A 19553-nucleotide genomic window follows, 5' to 3' on the forward strand; every position below is an offset into this window, starting at 1 on the left:
GCCCACCGCTCCTGTGGTGTGGTGCGGACTTTAAGACTGTGTGTTTTGGGCCGGCACCTCAGCTCACTTGGCTAATCCTCCGCCTGCAGCGCTGGCACCCCAGGTTCTAGTCCCGGTCGGGGTGCCAGATTCTGTCCCGGTTGCTCCTCTTCCAGTCCAGCTCTCTGCTGTGGCCCGGGAGTGCAGTGGAGGATGGCTCAAGTCCTTGGGCCCTGCACCCACATGGGAGACGTGGAGGAAGCTACTGGCTTCAGATTGGCGCAGTGCGCTGGCTGTAGCGGCCATTTGGGGGGTGAACCAACAGAAGGAAGACCTTTCTCTCTCTCTCTCTCACTGTCTAACTCTGCCTGTCAAAAAAAAAAAAGAGTATGTGCTTTCTTTCTCTCTACCGATGAACGTTGTCTTCCCCCGCTTTGCTCCCTGATTTAAAAACGCTCGGCATCTCCGAGGGATTTTGCAGGCAGAGGCAAAGGAGGGGCAGGAGAGAGACGGGGCCACGCTGGACCTGTGAGGTCGGGAGCCCGCTGCATCTGCTGCTGCTGGTGGGAAACAGGTGGAAGAGAGCCTGCTGTTCCTGTGCTCCACACGTGAATCCTTTACGATGAAACCCTTTTTTCCTAGAAATTGGTGGCCCAAACCTCGTGCATGCTCCGGGAGCCCCACCTGTGGGCAGTGTCTGGAGATGCGATTTTAGCAGCCACTCGGGGACACTGCCTGTGGCTTTCAGAGAAAACACCTGCTGGCTGGGACCTGTGTGGATGCTAAATTTGAGAAAATGAGAGGTGCTGACCAGTTTCAGGATGCCCGAGGATCCCACAGGCACAGAGACCATCGCTGCTGCCCATGTCAATGTCGAGGAAGAATAAGGGGGAGGGGGTGCAGGATGCTGGGGCTCAAGCCAGCACTGTGACCGAGGCGCCTTCTCCCATCTCAGGAAACTTTGTGTCTGGCTCACCAAGGATGCCAGCCAGCAGTGAACCCCACTCACCTGCTGTATCCACTGCTGCAGGTGCCCCAGGCATCACCAGCCCCGCCCGGTGTGCTCAATAATGCAGCAGGATTTTGCTCCACCAAAGTGTCACCTGTCTGGGTGAGCGGTGCCCGTGCCTATCTGAAGTGACAGGCGTCTTTGAGTGCCGCGTCTCTCCCTGACTTCTCTTTCATCATTCAGGCGGGAAGGGAACAGCTTCCACAGGACTGCTTCCTCCCCTCGCGCCCCTCCCTCCTCCATTTCCCTCGCCCCCTCCCCCTGTCTAACACACCTGATCAAAACATGATCACCAGCAGAGAGCTTTCTCTCTCCAAATTAAATGAGTCCAAGGAGCCTGGGAGTTTTCCCGAAGGAAGAAAGCAAAACGTGGATGTGTGAAGTTAATGACTCCCGTAACAGAGAGGACATTCCCGGGCCGGGTTAATATGATCTGGCCGCCTGCCTTGTCCTCCCGCTTCCTGTAAGGAACGCGTGGACGTCCGTTACGTGGCGTGATTCTAACATCTGTCCTACCCTATGATGGTAATTTGTGTAAGTGATGGAAACAGGTTAAATGCTTCCATTCTAATGTTGCCAGCAGGGGCGAAAACCAACATTTCAATGAGATCATCTCGGCAGCACGGGCAGGGGGCCCTGGCTGATGCATGAGTGCTGTGGGTGCCCCACCAGGTGCAGAGCCGAAGGAGGGCTCAGAGACTGGGTCTCGGAGTGCCACTCCAGGAGCTGGCCACAGACCTGTGCCTCTAGGGCGGGATGACAGGGCGGGGCCTCTCCAAAGGGGACAGCCTCCAGGGGGCGTGGTCTGAACCCAAAGGGAGGAAGGACTTTCTGCACAAATCGTCCACTCCTGGAATGGCCCTCTCTAGGCTGGTAAGGTCACTTTGCTCCCTGTGGACGAGGGCCACGGTGTCAGAAGGGCTCATGCCATTGACAGGATGGTAACTGGAACACAGCTGCCTGTGTGTTTACTGCTAGAGCAAGGGGAATACTCAAGACCCTCGGGCACCCCGGGACCCTGTTGAAGGTCAGAGGCAAGTGTGGTCTGTGACAGGTCCCCTGAGCTTCCGCCCGAGACCCTGTGTCCTGTAGATAGCCCTGCTTCACGCAGACAAGGTAGACGGTCTCTGAATAGCTCCGAGTCTCCATGTCTGGGGGCTGCACGGCCTGGGCCTGCCTCCTTCCCTGTGTGGCTGGACGGGATGCGTGGGTGCACACGCTTGGGCACGTGGAGTACCCAGCTGGGGATCCCCAGGTGTGCTGGGGAAGCCGTCCTCCTCTGGTCAGCCCCGCTCTCGGGCACAGCACCCACCCTTCAGCTCAGCGACAGAACAATGGTGATGGCGAGGCCGGAGCAGAAGACAGGAGGATTCAGGAAAACACTTGGCCTCGTGTGTCGCTGGGGTTCAGGTGAAGATGCTGGGGCGGGGATGCGAGCCTAATCACGGGAGACAGTGCTGTCCAGACGCGGGGGAACCTGGGACTTCACCGCGTGTAGCCGTTCAAAAGCAAATACAGCTGTCACTCCTCGCCCTCGGTGATTGACAGGTGACTAGAGCAGGTCTTGTTTCCTCCGGAGAAACGGAGATGTTTAAAACAGTGTTGGGCCGTGAATTGGAGAAGGCAACTTGTATCTGGTCTGCGCAAGGAAGGGTGTTTGTGCCTCGTTATATAATTGCAATTCGAGGTGAAGGTTTTTCTCAGACGGTACGTGTGTATTTATGCTGTAAGCCGTCAGGGCGTCACACTCTAATAGGGCTGTACGCATCGCTGTCTGTCCACTTGCATCAGAGAACGCACAGTTCCTTGTCCCCCGGGATGGCAAGCACAGCCTTAGGGACACAGGGGCAGCCAGAAGGTGCGTTTTGTGACAAAAAATATCAACGAGGTTTAATTAAAAAATAAATTTCAACCCTAAGGTTCAATCGTTCATTCCCATTGTGGGAATGGTAGGGCCTATGTATTTTTAAATTTCTTATTTACACACATGTCCACACACAGTCACATGTCCACACACATGTCCACATGCACACATATGCACATTCTGTCACCCTCACTCGACCCATTTGCACACATATGTGGGCTCAGACACACACCCACGTGTACTCACATGCATGCATGCAGGCTGGAGGCACCTTCTCCCGGCTGCTGGCTCTGCGGGTGTCCCCACCCCTGATGGCGGGACCCAGTGCACATGTTGGCGCTGTCACATTCCATAGCATCGGGCAGGGGAGTGATGGCAAAGCTGTCTGGACACAAAAAGAGACAGCAGAAATGGTGATTTGGAGTCTGCTTCCTTTGTTGGCAAAGATGTCACAACTCTGTGAGTGGTTGTACGGGAGGAGTTTTGTGCCCCAGTGCCTTTGCTAGGTGAGAGGGTGGAGGTACGGCAGGTGTGCGGATGGCCCGGAGCGCAGCAGGTTCAGTGGAGAGTGACTGCGGTGGTGACTGTGTTCTGCAGCTCGGCAGCCTCTCACTTTGTGAAGTGTGCTGTTCTCCGTTTCATCACTGGAAACAAAAACTTATGCAAATGCTCTAGTTCTCTTAAAGCCTTCAGTGCTCAAGAGTTTCTGAAAATTGTTGTTTGTGGTGCAAACAAAAGTATCTCAGAAATGGTGACTGCTGCTCAGCCCGAGAGTTTTAGTTTCTGCGCCCCTCCCTCCCTCCCTCCCTCCCTCCCTCCCTCCCTCCCTCCCTCCATCCTTCCCTTCCTCTCTCCTCTCCCTCTCTCCCTCTCCCTCTTCCTCTCCCTCTCTCTGCCAGGGTAGCCATTTGTAGAAAAATTCTTTCTTTTCTAAAAAAGCGTCTTGGAAAGCAATTGAGAACTCATTGTTACTAGTAAGAATAAATCTAATTATTAGGGTAGAGAATTATATTTCCTGCCATGGTACTGTGGATGCAACTCTTGACCCAGACCCCGATTGTTGTCATTAAAGGCGTCTATAGAGAGGCGGTGCGGTACGTTGCTGTGCGGTGCGGTGCGGTGCGGTGCGGTGTGGTGTGGCCTGCATTTGTTTCCAGCAGAGGACGAGTGCCTGCGGTGGTGCCTCACGCCCGTGGGCTGGTCTGAACGCAGCCTGTTTGCACATAAAAAGTCCCCGAAGTGTGTACTGGACATTGGTCTGTCGTCAGGCCTGCGTGTGTCCCTGCAGCTCACCGACGGGCAGGCCCATTTCTGTTCATCCCGTGGGTGGAGGAGAATCGGTGACTTCCAGGCCTTTGCGATGGGGCTGACTCCCCGAGACACAGTCCCGTGGGTTTTGGAGCTCGTGAAAGATCCCCTTCCCCTCCATCTCTCACTCTCGCGTCCTGACACCCACAGTAAACTGTGCTGAAGCATTGCAGGGGTCCAGCAAGCAAAGGCCTTGGAGCCCAAGGCCACGTTCTTCCTGGTGGCCACAGCGCGTGGGCAGAGGTGAACATGGGCTTGCTCTGTGTGACCTTGTGCACAGGTGTTTTCCACCAGGTGAGTCTCCCCCGTCTGATAGATCAGTGTCTGTCATTTCCAGGGTTCCAGGTGATGACAGTGTGGGCCTGGTGGCCGGGGCCTGACCAGGCCCTGTCTTCCCAGGCTGCCTCCAGAGAGAGCTGAGAATACCTACTGTCCCGGTGCTGGCCCCGTGTCGGGGGACCGCTGGGTGTCCCAGGCTTCCGCCGAGGCACACAGCTGCTTATGTTTGCTCTTCTCACTCCATTGTAACTTCTCTTTTAACTTAATATTCTCGTGGAGTTTTTGCTTTCCTTCTCCTTGCTGGCACTCCTGGAAATCAAGCAAGTTTGTCATCCTTTTAAATTGTGGTTTCTGCTCTGATTGGCGCTGTCCTACTTGTTCAGTTATGTCATCGTAATGTGGACCAAAGACAGTGGCTGCCGTAGAGTGGCTGGGGCCATGTGAGGTTTCTTATTTCTCACTTAACTTGAAACTGAATTTTAAGGCAGTGAAAAAAAAAAAAAAGAAATTGTATTTATTTTGGGGCAGTTACCTGTGAATTCCTCTTTAAAATCAGAATTGAGAAAAATCAAAAGTCATTGTATTTATACACTGCAATTCTGAAAAATGGTCTCTGTCAAGTTATAGGTGAAAGAAATGGTTCCTTTACGTACCTGATACTTAAGCAAACCTGCACATGAACAGTTGGTAGCAGGCCACGAAAGTTGGCCAAAATGACAGAAAACTGTGGCTCCTGTGCCACTGGCATCGCGTGCGGGGTGTCTGCCCCTTCCGCAGGAAATCGGGACAGTGCAGTAAATCTGTTCTTTTCTGATCGGGAAGACGTGAGCCCAGCGGCAGCCGCTGTCTCTGTCCTGACTGCAAAGCCGCCTGCTCTCCCCATCACGTGGGTGAAGCTCTCTCGGCAGTGCTGGCAGAGGGGCCTGGAAGGAAGTGCGCTTGGTCAGGTGCAGCCCAGGCCCAAGGAGCAGGTGGGGGGGGGCCTCTGCATGAGGGGCCCCCGGGGAGTGCGTGTGTCCGTCTGTTCACGGGTGCCGCGTTGGCCTGCCTGAAAGTGGCTGTGGCTGGATGTGGAAAACAATACAGGAGCGAGGTTGGGTGTCTGCCGTGGGGCGGTCAGCAGGCAGAGACGGCCTGCATTTTGTGTCTGTCTTGTTCCTCCGTCACAGCCAGCTCCCACTATGGGGAAACTGGGCGTCTGGGTGAACAGTTTCCAGACCTTGGAGCTGTCTCTCGTGTCCTGGTCCAGCCGAGGGGCTGCTCTGAGGCACGGTGCTCATCGCCACCTCCCACACCCTCGTGGCCAGCGTGCCCAGTGAGGACAGACAGGGAGAGGGGATCGGCGGGGGTCTGCAGAGCACCGGCCCGCAGTTCCTGTCTGGCTGGCAGAGACCGGGGTTGGGCCCTTTCACGCCAACAGCCTTGTGTTACGTTCCCGCCCTTCTATGCATTTGGTATTTGCGGTAGTATGGGGGACAGGCGGCCCAGCCCAGCGCCCTGCTACAGGGGACAGGCGGCCCAGCCCAGCGTCCTGCTATGGGGGACAGGGGCCCAGCCCAGCGTCCTGCTATGGGGGACAGGGGCCCAGCCCAGCGTCCTGCTATGGGGGACAGGGGCCCAGCCCAGCGTCCTGCTATGGGGGACAGGGGCCCAGCCCAGCGTCCTGCTATGGGGGACAGGGGCCCAGCCCAGCGTCCTGCTATGGGGGACAGGGGCCCAGCGCAGCGCCCTGCGTGCTCAGGCCACATTCTTGTTGGCCCTGTGAATCCGCAGGGCGCGAGGAGGAGGAGGCGCTCTGGTCTGTAGGGGCAGCGTTAACCAAGAACCTTACGTAGGCGGAGCAGCTCGCAAGCCCTAGAAATCTGTTCTCAGGTTCTGGGGCCGCAGAGTCGGCGCCTGGACGGAGCCTCCGCCTGCTACCTGGACAGAGGCAGCAGGGCCAGGGCAGCTGGGTGGGGCCTCTCTCACCGGGCACTGGCCCCGGTCGTGGGGCTGCGCTCTTGCGCCCTGCTCACCTCCGAGCGTGTGCCCTGTAGTTTGTGATTCCTGGTGCACGCGTTCAGACCACAGCAGCCGTGGGCACAGGGCTGGGCCTCGTGACGATGACAGTACTGTCACTTCCTTGAGTGTGCCCTCCAGGGGATGCCCCCCACTGTCGTGGCTGTGCGTTGGAGAAACCGAAGCCCGCTGAGGGAGTGACCACATTGGTCACTGGCTCTGTGCAGTCTCCACTTGAAGTCTGACCCTTGTCCTCACGTCCTGCTAACAGGATGGGCAGGGGTCTGTCCGTCCGTCAGGGCCCGCCCCTACTGCTGCATCAGTGGCGGCTCTGTTGGGCACACAGCTGGAGGCTCCCTGTTTCTCCCTGCCACCAGGGGAGCCTGCTTCACCTCGATGCACACCCAGGGTCACTTCATGGACACGGCCGTGAGTGACAGTGTGACGTGGGTGGGGCTTATCTCCAGTGGTGTGGCCTGTTCCTCCCCGGCACTGGCAGACCCTCATCGAAGCCCCTCCTCTGCCCATGCCTGAAGCCAGGGTGTGGGTGCTCTTCCCGCTCTCTGCCACCGTGGGGAACGAGTCGCAGTCTCCCCCGCCCCTGCCTTCGACCCAGGACGCTCAGCCTTCCTGTTGCTCAGGCCCCAGGTGCTCTGAGTGTTCCCTGCCTGGCCCTGGGCCCCTCCGAGGGGTGCGTGCCCTGCCTGTCGCCCAGCATAAGGGTGGGCGGCCCTTGTGGGTGGGCCTGGGGGCAGCAGAGCCAGGAGCTCAGTTCATGGCTCTGGAAGGGGGGGGGGGGTTGAGAGGGGCTTGCTGGCCCAGTCTCTGTTGAGCTGTTAGGTGGGCGGGGCAGGAAACCGAGAGGTTGGGGGTAGATGCTGTGGCACAGTGGGCTCGGCTGTCACTTGGGAAGCCCAGATCCCATATCGGAGTGCCTGGGATTGAGTCCCGCCTCCACCTCCAGTCCAGCTTCCCGTAGATGCATGCTTGGGAGGCAGCAGATTGGAGCTCAGCTGCCTGGGTCCCTGCCACCCATCCCAGGAGACCTGGATTGAGGGCTCAGCTCCTGGCTGTGGCCTGACTCAGCTTCAGCTGTTGCAGGCATTCGGGGAGTGAACCGGCAGATGGAAGTTCTGTCCCTCGCTCTGTTTCCCTGCTTTTCAAGTCAGTAAAAATAAATAAAAAATAACAAACAAAGGGAAAACGGAGAGGTTGAGTGCTGGGCTGTGCCCACTGTTAGAAGACCCCATGTGGGGGAGCTGTGCACCTGTTGTTAAAGTTGAGGCCTTGGGTCTTGGAATGGAAGGTAGCTAAGGGACCAGGTGAGGGTGGCAGTCTCTCAGAACAAATCTAGAACATTCTGTGGGGCTTTGGAGCCCCTACTGTAGGGCGGGGGCTGTGCCACCGTCTAAGCCCTCCTGTGGTCACCACAGCTTCAGAGGAAGAGCTGACCCCACACCAGTGCTGTGGCTGGATGGGGGATGGGACAGTGGGCTGGGATGTGTGTGGGCCCCTCCCACCCAGGAAGGGACAGCTGCTCGGGCCCAGGAGAAAGAGCCGCTGGCCTGCACTTTAGACCAGTGGACAGCCGTGTCCAGCGGTGTGGGGCAGAGGACAGGCTGCTGTCCCGGCTTCCTCCTGGCTCCTGAAAAAGTTAACCAATCACAACACTCAATGCAATGAGCTGAAAGAAGATGGTAGAACAGCAGAACAATGCAAACTGTCCAGGATCCAGCCACCTGGAGGAGACCGTCACGGGAGAGGTCAGGAGAGACTGCACAAAGCAAGCCCCACGAGTGGACGCCGGAGCCCGATGTCCGCCGTGCACGGGGTGCTCAGCCCCTGCTCAGAGGTCCCAGCCGCCTGCTCTGCCGTCTGTGGGGACAGCCTGGGGTGGGTGTGGAATCAGGAGTCAGCGCAGGAGTGACCCGTGTGTCTGGGACTTGGAGGAGCCGCGGGCAGCCGCCCTGGGCAGCCCAGATTGATGCTCCCCACCCGGTTCCCTGACTGTTCAACTTCTCTGGCTTTTCAACATTAGAAAATTAAAGTGATAATTAGCAGGGCTCTCCCAGCCTTCCTGCTGCCCGTCTGGGCCAGGCCCTTCTCTGTGCCCATCTTCCCTGGGTTCTGCTGCTGCCTGCCGCCTGCCAGGTGCCCAGGCAAGGTTTGCTACTAGCCAGTTTATTCCAAAATGCTGTGCGGTGGCCACTCCATGCTTACTGAACAGAAAACACTGGAGATTTTGAATATACAGATATTTATCAGGAGCACTTTAGTCAGCAACAAGTAAACCACACACTCATTATCTAGTGAAAATTCTCTTAACATTTCCTGCAAAAGGGGTTTTCTGCTGTACCATGCATACAATTTTCTCACCTGCTTTTTATATTTAATGCCTTTCTCCCTGTCATTAGAGCGCCTTTTAAATGTGTGAATGATACTGCATCTGAAGAATCAACTACAGGTCATGTAAACACCCCATATAGCTGAATATTTAGATTGTGCATAAAACCTTTTTCCTGTATTTTATATTATCTTCCTAGGCTATATTTCCAAAAGTAAAATTTTTAGTCCAAAGGGTGTCAATATTTAAAAATTTCTCTTCTCTCTCCTTTTTTTTTTTCTGAGATTCTTTCTATCACGCTGTCTGGCCCCTGGCAGGTGTTCCAGGGGCTTGATTCCGAGCTACTTTGGGGGCCATTAATTCGCCCCAGAACGTTGCCCCGAGTCTTCCCAGATGTGATGCTAACAAGGCAGAGGAAGCAGGCCTGGGCCTGGGAGTGGGGTGACTGAAGTTCATCCTTTGCTGTGGAACTTCGAGGAGGCTGCTCACCCTCTTGGAAACTGCTTTCTCTTCTGTGATTGTCACCTTGAGGACTGGGAGGGCGGGCTCTCAGAGACAGGCCAATGAAAGCGCTGCAGGGGGCTGAACAGACAGGTAACAGCCTGCAGGGACTTCTGTGCAGGATCACTAGAGAGGTGCCATAGGAGGGTGACATCTGTCACCTGATCCTCCTCCTGGGATCAGCGGGGGAGGGACGGTGTCCAGACAGCCCCCCCGGGGGAGAAGGGATCCTGGGGCCAGATGGGCAGAGGGCCCAGGAGCACAGAGGGCTGGGCACTCCAGGTGGGGCTGGTGGGAGGCACGTGTACCCTGCACAGGACAGAGGGCCCCAGTAGAGGTCTGGGATCAGGGTTGCTGGGAGCAGAGTGTTGAGGGGGCAGCTTGGAGGGAGAACAAGGGGACGAGGGGTGGGGAAGGGGCCGGCGGGATTCACGAGGGCCCCAGCAAGGCCAGGGAGCACTGTGGCATCGCCTGGGGTGATTCGGTGACGACCAAATTAGGAGCCCCCTAAAGGGAGAGGAGCAGGCTGGGGCGGGCAGTTTGCAGTGCTGCAGGGGCAGACACTGGAGCGTGGACGAAAGGGGCTGCAACAGGAGCAGAGGACAGAGCAGGGGGCGAAGGAGGACCGAGGAGGGTGCGGGTTCTGGCCCAGGGCCTTGGAGGGAAGGGTGAGCGGTGCTGCTCCCAGAGACAGCCAGGGTGCACCCATCAGACGGGGCCTCTGCAGGTGGGCGTGCACAGCCCAGGGCACACCAGAGCCTTCAAGGTGGTCCACGCTGGGCTTCCCTCCTGTCTGAAACTGTCCGTCCATGCCTGCCCTGCTGTGCACTGCCCACACACCCAGTTTCATTTCTCCCTGGATAGAAGCTCGGGGGGCAGCGCCTTCACTGTCTCCCCCAGTCCACTCAGAACCTCCTGGAGCCGGCAGCAGCCAGTGGCTGGCTCACTGGGGAGGGGCTCTGAGTGGGCCCTCTGCCCTGCACGCACCACCCCAGCCCAGTGCAGCATTGTCTGTTACATTAGGACTATGGGATCGTCACTGAGAGGGGGCTTTCCAGCCACAGACTGGACAGTCCAGGGCAAGGGTGGGCCAGGATAGGGCGGGGTCTGGGTGGCTCCACCCTCTCTGGGATGAGGAGGGGCCACACATGAGGTGGTACGGGAAGAGGCCACCTTTGTCCCATTCGACCCTAGACTGCCATCCCCAGCTGTCCCCTCCCCGCCTTGGGCCCCTGTGTGAGTACAGGGGCTGAGGGCTGCCTGATGGTGGACAAACGTGGCAGGCCTCCATGTTTCCAGAGTTTGGGTGGAAGGCCTCTGTGGGCTGCATTTTGTTCCCCTAAACTTCGCCTGTCGAAGCCCTCCCGGCCCATGTGGCCGTTTGGAGATGGAGCCTTCGGAGTCCTGACACCGAGTAGGGGGACCTTGCATGTTGCAGACAAGATAGCTAGGCCGTGCAGCGAGCACAGAGCGTGTCTGTGGCCAGGAGGAGGGGGCTCACCAGAAACCAGCCCTGCCGGGCCTCAATGAGAGACCCGCAACCTCCAGGACCCCGAGACAGAATGAATGAATGCAGGATTTATTATCTGGGAAACCGGGGCCCGTGGGGTAGGCCCTCAGCTGTGGTGTATTGGTACAGCAGGGCCCCGTATCTGCAGCTTCACTTCTGAAAATACCAAGTGGAAAATCCCGAAACCAGCTCCCGAGTTCTAAGTTGCACGCTGTTGTGGGTTGCGTGATGAGATCTTGTGCTGTGGCACCCCGGCCCGCCAGGACGCGAGCGCCCCCTTGTCCGGCGTGTCCACACTCTCCCGTTCAGCAGCTGCGGCGGTTATCAGACGGACTGTCAGGTATCAGTGTGTGTGTGCAGATAACTCCCATGTGACATAACATTGTAATCATCCCACCGCTAGTTCCTGTCCCTAATCTCTGTGCTGCCGAATCTGTAAACTAAATCCCATCATCGGGGCGTACGTATGAGAAAAGTAGCGTGCACAGGATTCTGTGCCATCCGCGGTATCAGGCGTCTGCTGGGGCCTTGCCGTGTCTGCCCCGTGGGCAGGGCAGGCTGCTGGCTTGCTCAGCACACGCCACCTGTTTGCTGGCCCTGGGAGCGGAGCCAAGTGATTCCTGGCTTTAGTCTCATGCAGCAGCCCCTTCCACGAGCCCTGTGCTCCTGGGGCAAAAGCTCCTGGAGGGATGCACCAGCACCGTCAGCTGCCCTCACTGAGCTGAGCCAGTGCCCTCCCCGCCGGGGCTTGGAACTTCCTTCCACGAGGCAGGCTGGGCTGGATCCACGAGGCAGTTTCTCAGTCGATGCTGACGCTGGGACCTGAGCACTGCCTGGGATGGCACCTGCTGGAGCCCTCCATCTCCTGGGGTCTGGGCGCCCCTCATCCGACACACCTGTCCTGCCGGTGCCATCACCACATCCAGGAGGGGTGGTCCTTGTGGCCAGGACAGCAGGCCCCAGGTCCCTCTGGCTGAAAGCGTGGAGTCTGAGCAGTGGGTCTTCAGGTGGGGCCCTGGGTGGAGGGGCCGAGCTGTGAGGCCTCAGAACGGGACCATCCCAAACCTTTGACCGTGAAGAGCAAGATGAAGATGTGAGGGACCTTGGCAGTGGTCTTTCTGTGTCCCGAGCATTGCCATTTCATGGGACAGCTGTAGCGTCACACAGAGTGCCTGGGTGCTGACCCGTGATGAAAGTGCAGGGCCTTGCGCTGGTGTTGTTTTTCTGTGCCAGCGGCGCAGCATAACAGACGTGCAATTCTGGGCTGTTCTGTGCTCTGACGTGCAACGGAACACTTGTGCTCGTTTGAGGCTGTGTGCAGAGAAGCGTGCGTGTGCAAGTGTTCTGACGTGCACATGGCTGATTCATGTATGCCTTGTGTGTACAAGGGCGTTTGTGCACCTGTCGTGAGCGCCTGCTGCTGACAGAGACCCAGGCCCGCGTGCTCTCAGACTGTGCCCACCTGCCCCTGGTGGCCTCCCTGTGGGCACCAGGATCTCCTCTGTCCCCTGTCGGCCACATCCCTGGGGAGCTGGCTCTGAGGATGTGATCAGCAACGAGCCTGTCTCGCCTGAGATGCCCTCCTCGGGGACCCTCAGTGCCTGCTAATGGGGTCTTCTGGAACATCTCCTAATTCCAGACTTCCCAAGTTGTCACCAGAATGCTAGCTCAGCTAGTCGTTCCCTCAAAATGAGGGAAAATGAGTGAAAGCTGTCATTTCCCCTTGGGAGCGGCCGAGACCTGCCACGAGCTCAAGGCCCCAGAGCTTCTGCTGTAACATTCAGGGCCTGGTCCAGAACTGGACGGGCACCCCTCCCGTTCCTGTGCGGCCGTCACACCTGCAGGCGCCTCTGGGAAGGGCCACTCTGCAGCGTGGGGCTCAGCGGGCTGATGCAGCATAGGCTTTTGGCTTTGCTCAGCTACAAAACTTTTTTTTTTTTTTTTTTTTTTGGTAAAATGTTCATCCCCTAAAAGTCTTCATGTGAGCCACCGGTAGGTGCACAGGGTGGCGACACTGTGTATGTCCTCCTTGTTGGGCTGCCAGCACCATCACTATCCCCAGAAGCTTCCCACCTCCGCCAGCTAAAACCGGACACATGAACCAAATACTCCCCGTCCTCCCCCCCCCCACCCTCTGCTCCCTGAGGGACCCCTTGTAAGATGTGTCGTGTGGGGTCTGTCCGTGTGTGACTGCTCACAGCACTGAGCGTGCTGTCGCCCTCTTCCCTTTGATGGCTAATTAATTCTCCAGTGACGGGGAGGCCGCTCTTGGTTCCTGGACTCACCCACCGCTGGCGTTTGGGTCGCCTCGTCCTTTGGCTATTGCAGGGGGTGATGCTGCTAGGGTGCTTGTGTACAGATGCGACCTTTTGTCCCCTCTCTGGCCACCACCTGGAAGGTGAAACCCTGCTCTGCCCAAGCAGGAGACTGAAGCGGACTCCGCTATTTTTTTTTTAAAGTGAAAAACAGAGAATTTTTATTGTTTGCCATTGAGGAATATTTTTATTTATGGGAACCATAGGGTATTGCCAGTGCAGTGTGTTGCCGGAAAAGCCTATGCCGAGGTCCCACTCTGGAAGTCCCACGGGACAATCCTGTCGTCGCGAGGGAGGAGTCTGGGCAGGAAGAGGTAGCCTGGGGCCCTGTGCTTCCCGAGGCTCCTGCCGCACACCGTGGCCTTTAACGGGGGCCACAGCTGCCCCTCCTTTGTTGACAACGCGCTCGCCTGGGAGGAGAAATGGTCTTTTTGAGCCCCGGCTCCTGCTGTCGAGCAGCGGGGTAGGGAGATACATAAAGTTGGGGCAGCCTTGTAGCCAGGGCGCCGGGCTGAAAAACATCTTTTTAGAGCTCCTCTAACTGCTGGGGAGGCCGCGTCCTTGAGAGTGATTTACTCCTTCTGACCGCCTTCCATTTTTCTCTCCCAGCTTACGTTCCCGAGGAGGAGCTGAAGGCAGCCCAGATAGACGCGGAGTGCGAGGAGCATGAGGGGCCGCCCCTGGACATTCCCGAGAGCGACTTCGCCTGCAGCGAGGACACGGAGATCAAGGAGGCCCAGAGCTATCAGAACTCGCCCGTCAGCACCGCCACCAACCAGGACGCCGCCTGCGGGTCGCCCTTCAGCGAGAACAGCGACCCGCCGGCCCAGTTCCAGGGCCCGGCCACCAGGGAGGAGAAGGAGGAGCCGCAGGGTCCCGACAGCGTCTCCTATCCCCAGGACAGCTTGGCACAGATCAAAGCCGTGTATGCAAACTTGTTCTCCGAGTCCTGCTGGTCCAGCCTCGCTCTGGACTTAAAGAAGTCGGGTTCGGCCTCCAGCAACACCGATGTCAGCCGGAAGGAGAGCTCCACCCCCACCCCCACGCCCCCCACCAGTACCGCAGGCACTGCCGGCACGCCCGGCACCCCCGGCACCCCCAGCACCAGCGGCAGCACCAGCACCAGCCACAGCAGCACCACCAGTAACAGCAGCGGCTCCGGGTACGACTGGCACCAGGCGGCGCTGGCCAAGACGCTGCAGCAGACGTCGTCCTATGGGCTGCTGCCCGAGCCCAGCCTGTTCAGCACCGTGCAGCTCTACCGGCAGAACAACAAGCTGTACGGCTCCGTGTTCACCGGCGCCAGCAAGTTCCGCTGCAAGGACTGCAGCGCGGCCTACGACACGCTGGTGGAGCTGACGGTGCACATGAACGAGACGGGCCACTACCGGGACGACAACAGGGACAAGGACTCGGAGAAGACCAAGCGGTGGTCCAAGCCCCGGAAGCGCTCCCTCATGGAGATGGAGGGGAAGGAAGACGCCCAGAAGGTGCTGAAGTGCATGTACTGCGGGCACTCCTTCGAGTCGCTGCAGGACCTCAGCGTCCACATGATCAAGACAAAGCATTACCAGAAAGTGCCTCTGAAGGAACCAGTGCCGGCCATCACCAAGCTGGTCCCTTCCACCAAGAAGCGAGCACTTCAGGACCTGGCGTCCCCCTGCTCCCCGGAGCCAGCGGGCGTGGCCGCGGAGGCCGCGCCGAGCGAGTCGGCCAAGGACCAGAAGACGGCCAACCCCTACGTCACGCCCAACAACCGCTACGGCTACCAGAACGGTGCTAGCTACACGTGGCAGTTCGAGGCCCGCAAAGCGCAGATCCTCAAGTGCATGGAGTGCGGCAGCTCCCACGACACCTTGCAGCAGCTCACCGCCCACATGATGGTCACCGGCCACTTCCTGAAGGTGACCACGTCTGCCTCCAAGAAAGGGAAGCAATTGGTGCTGGACCCCGTGGTGGAGGAGAAGATCCAGTCCATACCCCTGCCCCCCACGACCCACACCCGGCTGCCGGCCTCTGGCATCAAAAAGCAGCCGGACTCGCCTGCAGGTGCCGTGGCCGCCGAGGACAAGAAGGAGCCAGAGAAGGAGAAGGCACCGGCGGCTGGGGACACGGAGAAGGAGATCAAGGAGGAGGGCGGGGACGCCTCTGAGAGGTTCGAGCCCACTGCACTCTATCAGTACCTCCGCGAGGAGGACCTGGACGACAGCCCCAAGGGTGGCGTGGACATCCTCAAGTCCCTGGAAAACACGGTCTCCACGGCCATCAGCAAAGCCCAGAACGGCGCGCCCTCTTGGGGCGGCTACCCCAGCATCCACGCTGCCTACCAGCTGCCGGGCGCCGTGAAGCCGCTGCAGACGGCCGTGCAGAGCGTCCAGGTGCAGCCGTCCTACGCCAGCGGCGTCAAGTCGCTGACCTCTGCCGAGCACAACGCCCTCCTGCACTCCCCGGGCAGCCTCACGCCGCCGCCGCACAAGAGCAACGTGTCTGCCATGGAGGAGCTGGTGGAGAAGGTCACGGGCAAGGTCAGTGTCAAGAAGGAAGAGAGGCCACCCGAGAAGGACAAGGGCTCCCCCACCAAGGCCGCGTCCCCTGTGGCAAAGGAGAACAAGGATTTCCCCAAAACTGAGGAGACCAGCGGCAAGCAGCCCAAGAAGGGCCCCGACGGCGAGACTGGCAGGACCAAAAAGGAGGGTCCCACGGACGCACACACCCCAAATGGCACGGAGCCTCACAAAGCCAAGGTCACCAACGGCTGCGGCAGCCTAGGCATCATCACAGACCACTCACCGGAGCCCTCCTTCATCAACCCCCTGAGCGCGTTGCAGTCCATCATGAACACCCACCTGGGCAAGGTGTCCAAGCCCGTGAGCCCCTCGCTGGACCCCCTGGCCATGCTCTACAAGATCAGCAACAGCATGCTGGACAAGCCTGTCTACCCCACCACGCCGGTGAAGCAGGCCGACGCCATCGACCGCTACTACTACGAGAACAGCGACCAGCCCATCGACTTGACCAAGTCCAAGAGCAAGCCTCTGGTGTCCGGCGTGGCTGACCCGGTGGCCTCGCCGCTGCGGGAGAGCGCCCTCATGGACATCTCCGACATGGTGAAGAACCTCACGGGCCGCCTGACACCCAAGTCCTCAACGCCCTCCACGGTGTCGGAGAAGTCGGACGCCGACGGCAGCAGCTTCGAGGAGGCCCTGGACGAGCTGTCGCCCGTCCACAAGCGGAAGGGGCGCCAGTCCAACTGGAACCCACAGCACCTGCTGATCCTGCAGGCCCAGTTTGCCTCGAGCCTGCGGGAGACCGCGGAGGGCAAGTACATCATGTCGGACCTGGGCCCCCAGGAGCGAGTGCACATCTCCAAGTTCACTGGCCTCTCGATGACCACCATCAGCCACTGGCTGGCCAACGTCAAGTACCAGCTGAGGAGGACAGGGGGGACGAAATTCCTCAAGAACCTGGACACAGGGCATCCTGTTTTCTTTTGCAACGATTGTGCCTCTCAATTCAGAACTGCCTCCACATACATCAGTCATCTGGAGACGCACCTGGGCTTCAGCCTGAAGGACCTCTCCAAGCTGCCCCTTAGTCAGGTTCAGGAACAACAGAACGTCTCCAAGGTCCTTGCCAGCAAGGCTCTGGGCCCGCTGGGGGCCGCCGAGGAAGACTCGGGCTCCACATTCCAGTGTAAGCTCTGCAACCGGACCTTTGCGAGCAAGCACGCGGTCAAACTGCACCTTAGCAAGACGCACGGCAAGTCGCCCGAGGACCACCTGATCTACGTGACCGAGCTGGAGAAGCAATAGCGTGCCGGTGTGCACGGGGCTGCCGGACGTCACACCACACCGTCCTCACACTGCACTAGGCCTGGCCTGAGCCGCTGAAATCAGTCTTTCCTTTGTTGCTGAACTGCCTGTCTGGACCCTGGTTTTTCTTACACACATTTTGTAGTTATATTTATATGCTCTTTGTCTGATCTGTGCATGTTATTTTTTCTTTTTTTTCCGTGAGTCAGTCTGACCTTTATTTTCAACATCTGTTCTTGATGTTAAGCTATCTTTTGTAGGAAATAGTGGGGCACGCGACTCAGAGACGCTATTTAGCAGTAAAGAAAGATGCAAATAACAATGATAAAGAGACATCCTAAAATTACGAAGTTGCCATGACAATAAAGGTCATAGAACCTGGGAGTGTCAAATTTAACTCTTGGAGGACTGTAATCGCATTTCTGTGCCTTTCACTCAGAAAAAAAAAAAAAAAAGAAAAAAGAAAAAAAGGCTTAAAGGCATTTCATGCAGATCAAAAGCTGTGTCAGACACAAAACGTATTTAATAATTAAAAAATGAGCTTTCTTATGCAGGACTGGTTGGTGAGGAAGCATGCATGCAGCTATGGGAAGTCAGTCAGAGGCTGCTGAGGACTCCCTGGGTTCCGAGGCCACCACTCCATGTTCCGCTCACGCAGGGAGCCACACACACACACACACACACACACACCCCACAAACAACAACAAACACCCCCGTCGCCACTATGCCCAAACCCTCCTCTGGATGCTGAAGAATGCCACTTTTGGCAGAAAAAGTATGCAAGCTATTATTTAAAAAAATGTGTAAAAATGCTATTTCTTTTTTTTTTTCCTGTAAAATACTGCGGTTTATAGTTATTTACAAACGTAAGCTTTGGTACAAGCTGACCTTTCTATAGCGTGCTGCATTGGTAAATGAAAAAAATAAATAAATAAATGGGGCAAACGTCGGAGTCCTTTCCTTGTCGATTGCCAGCATCAGCTTAAAACTCCTGTACGTTGCATATCGAACCATTTTAATCTCTTCAGCTTTCTTTGTACCTTCTGGCTGTATGCTTTCTCTTTTAACTTTTTATATTGTCATTTTATATTAAATTTCTGTGTATATAATGTAAAACCACGATTTTTGAATAAAATTTAGTTCCTGCAGCTTGATTTAAATAGAGAAATTTTACTGGCACCTGCGTCTTTCAAGATGCATGTACTCAGAGGAACTATCAGACAAAAATAAATAAATAAAAACAAAGCAAGCAATGCACTATTAATTATACATTTTGATGTTCTATCATTAATATTGTACAGTACATTTTGGTTCACACAATTAAATCCACTGTTTTCTCAAATGTAAAATAAACCCACATGCAGTTCTTGATTTACACGGATTGTCATGGCGTGCTTATTGTGCCTGTGAGCTGTCGTCAGGCCGCAAGAGCTACCTCTTAGGCGTTCCTCACCTGTGGGCACCTGCTCCACTCAGAAGGGGCACGCTGCAGTTTGAAACCTGGGAATTAAACATTATTTGAACCCTGCCGGGTGCCAAGGATGACGAGTTGAGCCATTGAGTAATGGATGGGCTTTCTTCAGAAAGGCCTGCCGGTTTTGAAAATATTTACAAATACCCTTTGTGGAAAGCTGAGACTCGCTGGTGGGGGCAGGGGCAGGCGCACTGCAGCCACAAGGGACCAGGCCCCAGGATGGAAACCCAACACCTGAGCTTTTTAAAAAAATTATTATTATTTTTTAAACAGGCTGCTGTGTGAGCCAGCGTGTGAGGCGAGTCTTGGTGTCCGCAGAATCAGACGCGTTTGGAGGGAATCTGTGTTTTTTATATACCTCTCATTCTAAGGGTGGAAGTGATAACATCATCGCAAAAAAAAAAAAAAAAAAAAAATCTTGGAAAACTAAAATCACCAAGAAGCCAATAAAAATTCACTATTGTTTCCGCACAGGGAAAAAGCACTACATTTATTTTGGGGCTACCATCTCTGTTTTTTTTTCCTCCATTTTCTCTGGAGCCCCCAGGGCCCTTGGACGGCAGCACCCACACCCCGACCCCCGAGACCCCGGCCGGGGGCACCCCCTAAACAGCGTGGCGGGAGAGTTCGCTCTCCCACCTAAAACAAGCCCAGAAAGGCCACCAGGCACAGCGCCGCCACCAAGCCGCGGGGCCACCGCGCGCTCCGCGTCGTCCTCGCCCCGCGTGGCCCCGTGAGGCGCCGGGGCGGCTCCGCGGCGGCGCGCGCCCTCCTTCCGACTCTCTCATTGGTAGCTGGCGGTGTCCTGTAGGGTCCGCAGCCAATCAGACGCGGCGGCTCCGTGTCTGCGCGGGACGGTGCTTGGGGCTCACGGCTGACTGAAGAGGACGCGTGAGGCAGACGCGTGAGGCGGACGCGGCCTCGCGGGGTCCCCGGCGGCAGGTGTGTTTCCTGCACAGCGCGCTTGGGAAGACATGCGTAGCTGTTTAGCGGGGAGCGGCGGCCAGAGCGCCCCGGGAGGGGCTGGCGGGGAACGGTGCCCTCGGGGTCGCGGCCGCCGCCGGCACCCCAAGTTGCATGGTTGCGGATGGACCCGGAATTCGGGGGTTCCCCCCTCGGCCCCTTTGTCTTTCCAGTTCCTCCGGCGCATTGCCGTGTTA

The 19553-nt window shown here is 57.3% G+C and overlaps 1 protein-coding gene across 1 annotated transcript in view; it reads left to right on the forward strand.

The window, feature by feature from the left end:
* TSHZ1 (teashirt zinc finger homeobox 1) overlaps positions 1–18277 on the forward strand; it is a 74423-nt gene extending 56146 nt beyond the window's left edge. Inside the window, exon 2 of the mRNA XM_062201809.1 lies at positions 13717–18277. Within this exon, the coding sequence (XP_062057793.1) occupies positions 13717–16919 (3203 nt within the window). The 3' untranslated portion in view covers positions 16920–18277. The remainder of the gene's footprint in view (positions 1–13716) is intronic.
* The last annotated feature ends 1276 nt before the right edge of the window (positions 18278–19553 follow it).

This window comes from Lepus europaeus, chromosome 9 (genome assembly GCF_033115175.1).
Source record: "Lepus europaeus isolate LE1 chromosome 9, mLepTim1.pri, whole genome shotgun sequence".
Classification (NCBI taxonomy): domain Eukaryota; kingdom Metazoa; phylum Chordata; class Mammalia; order Lagomorpha; family Leporidae; genus Lepus; species Lepus europaeus.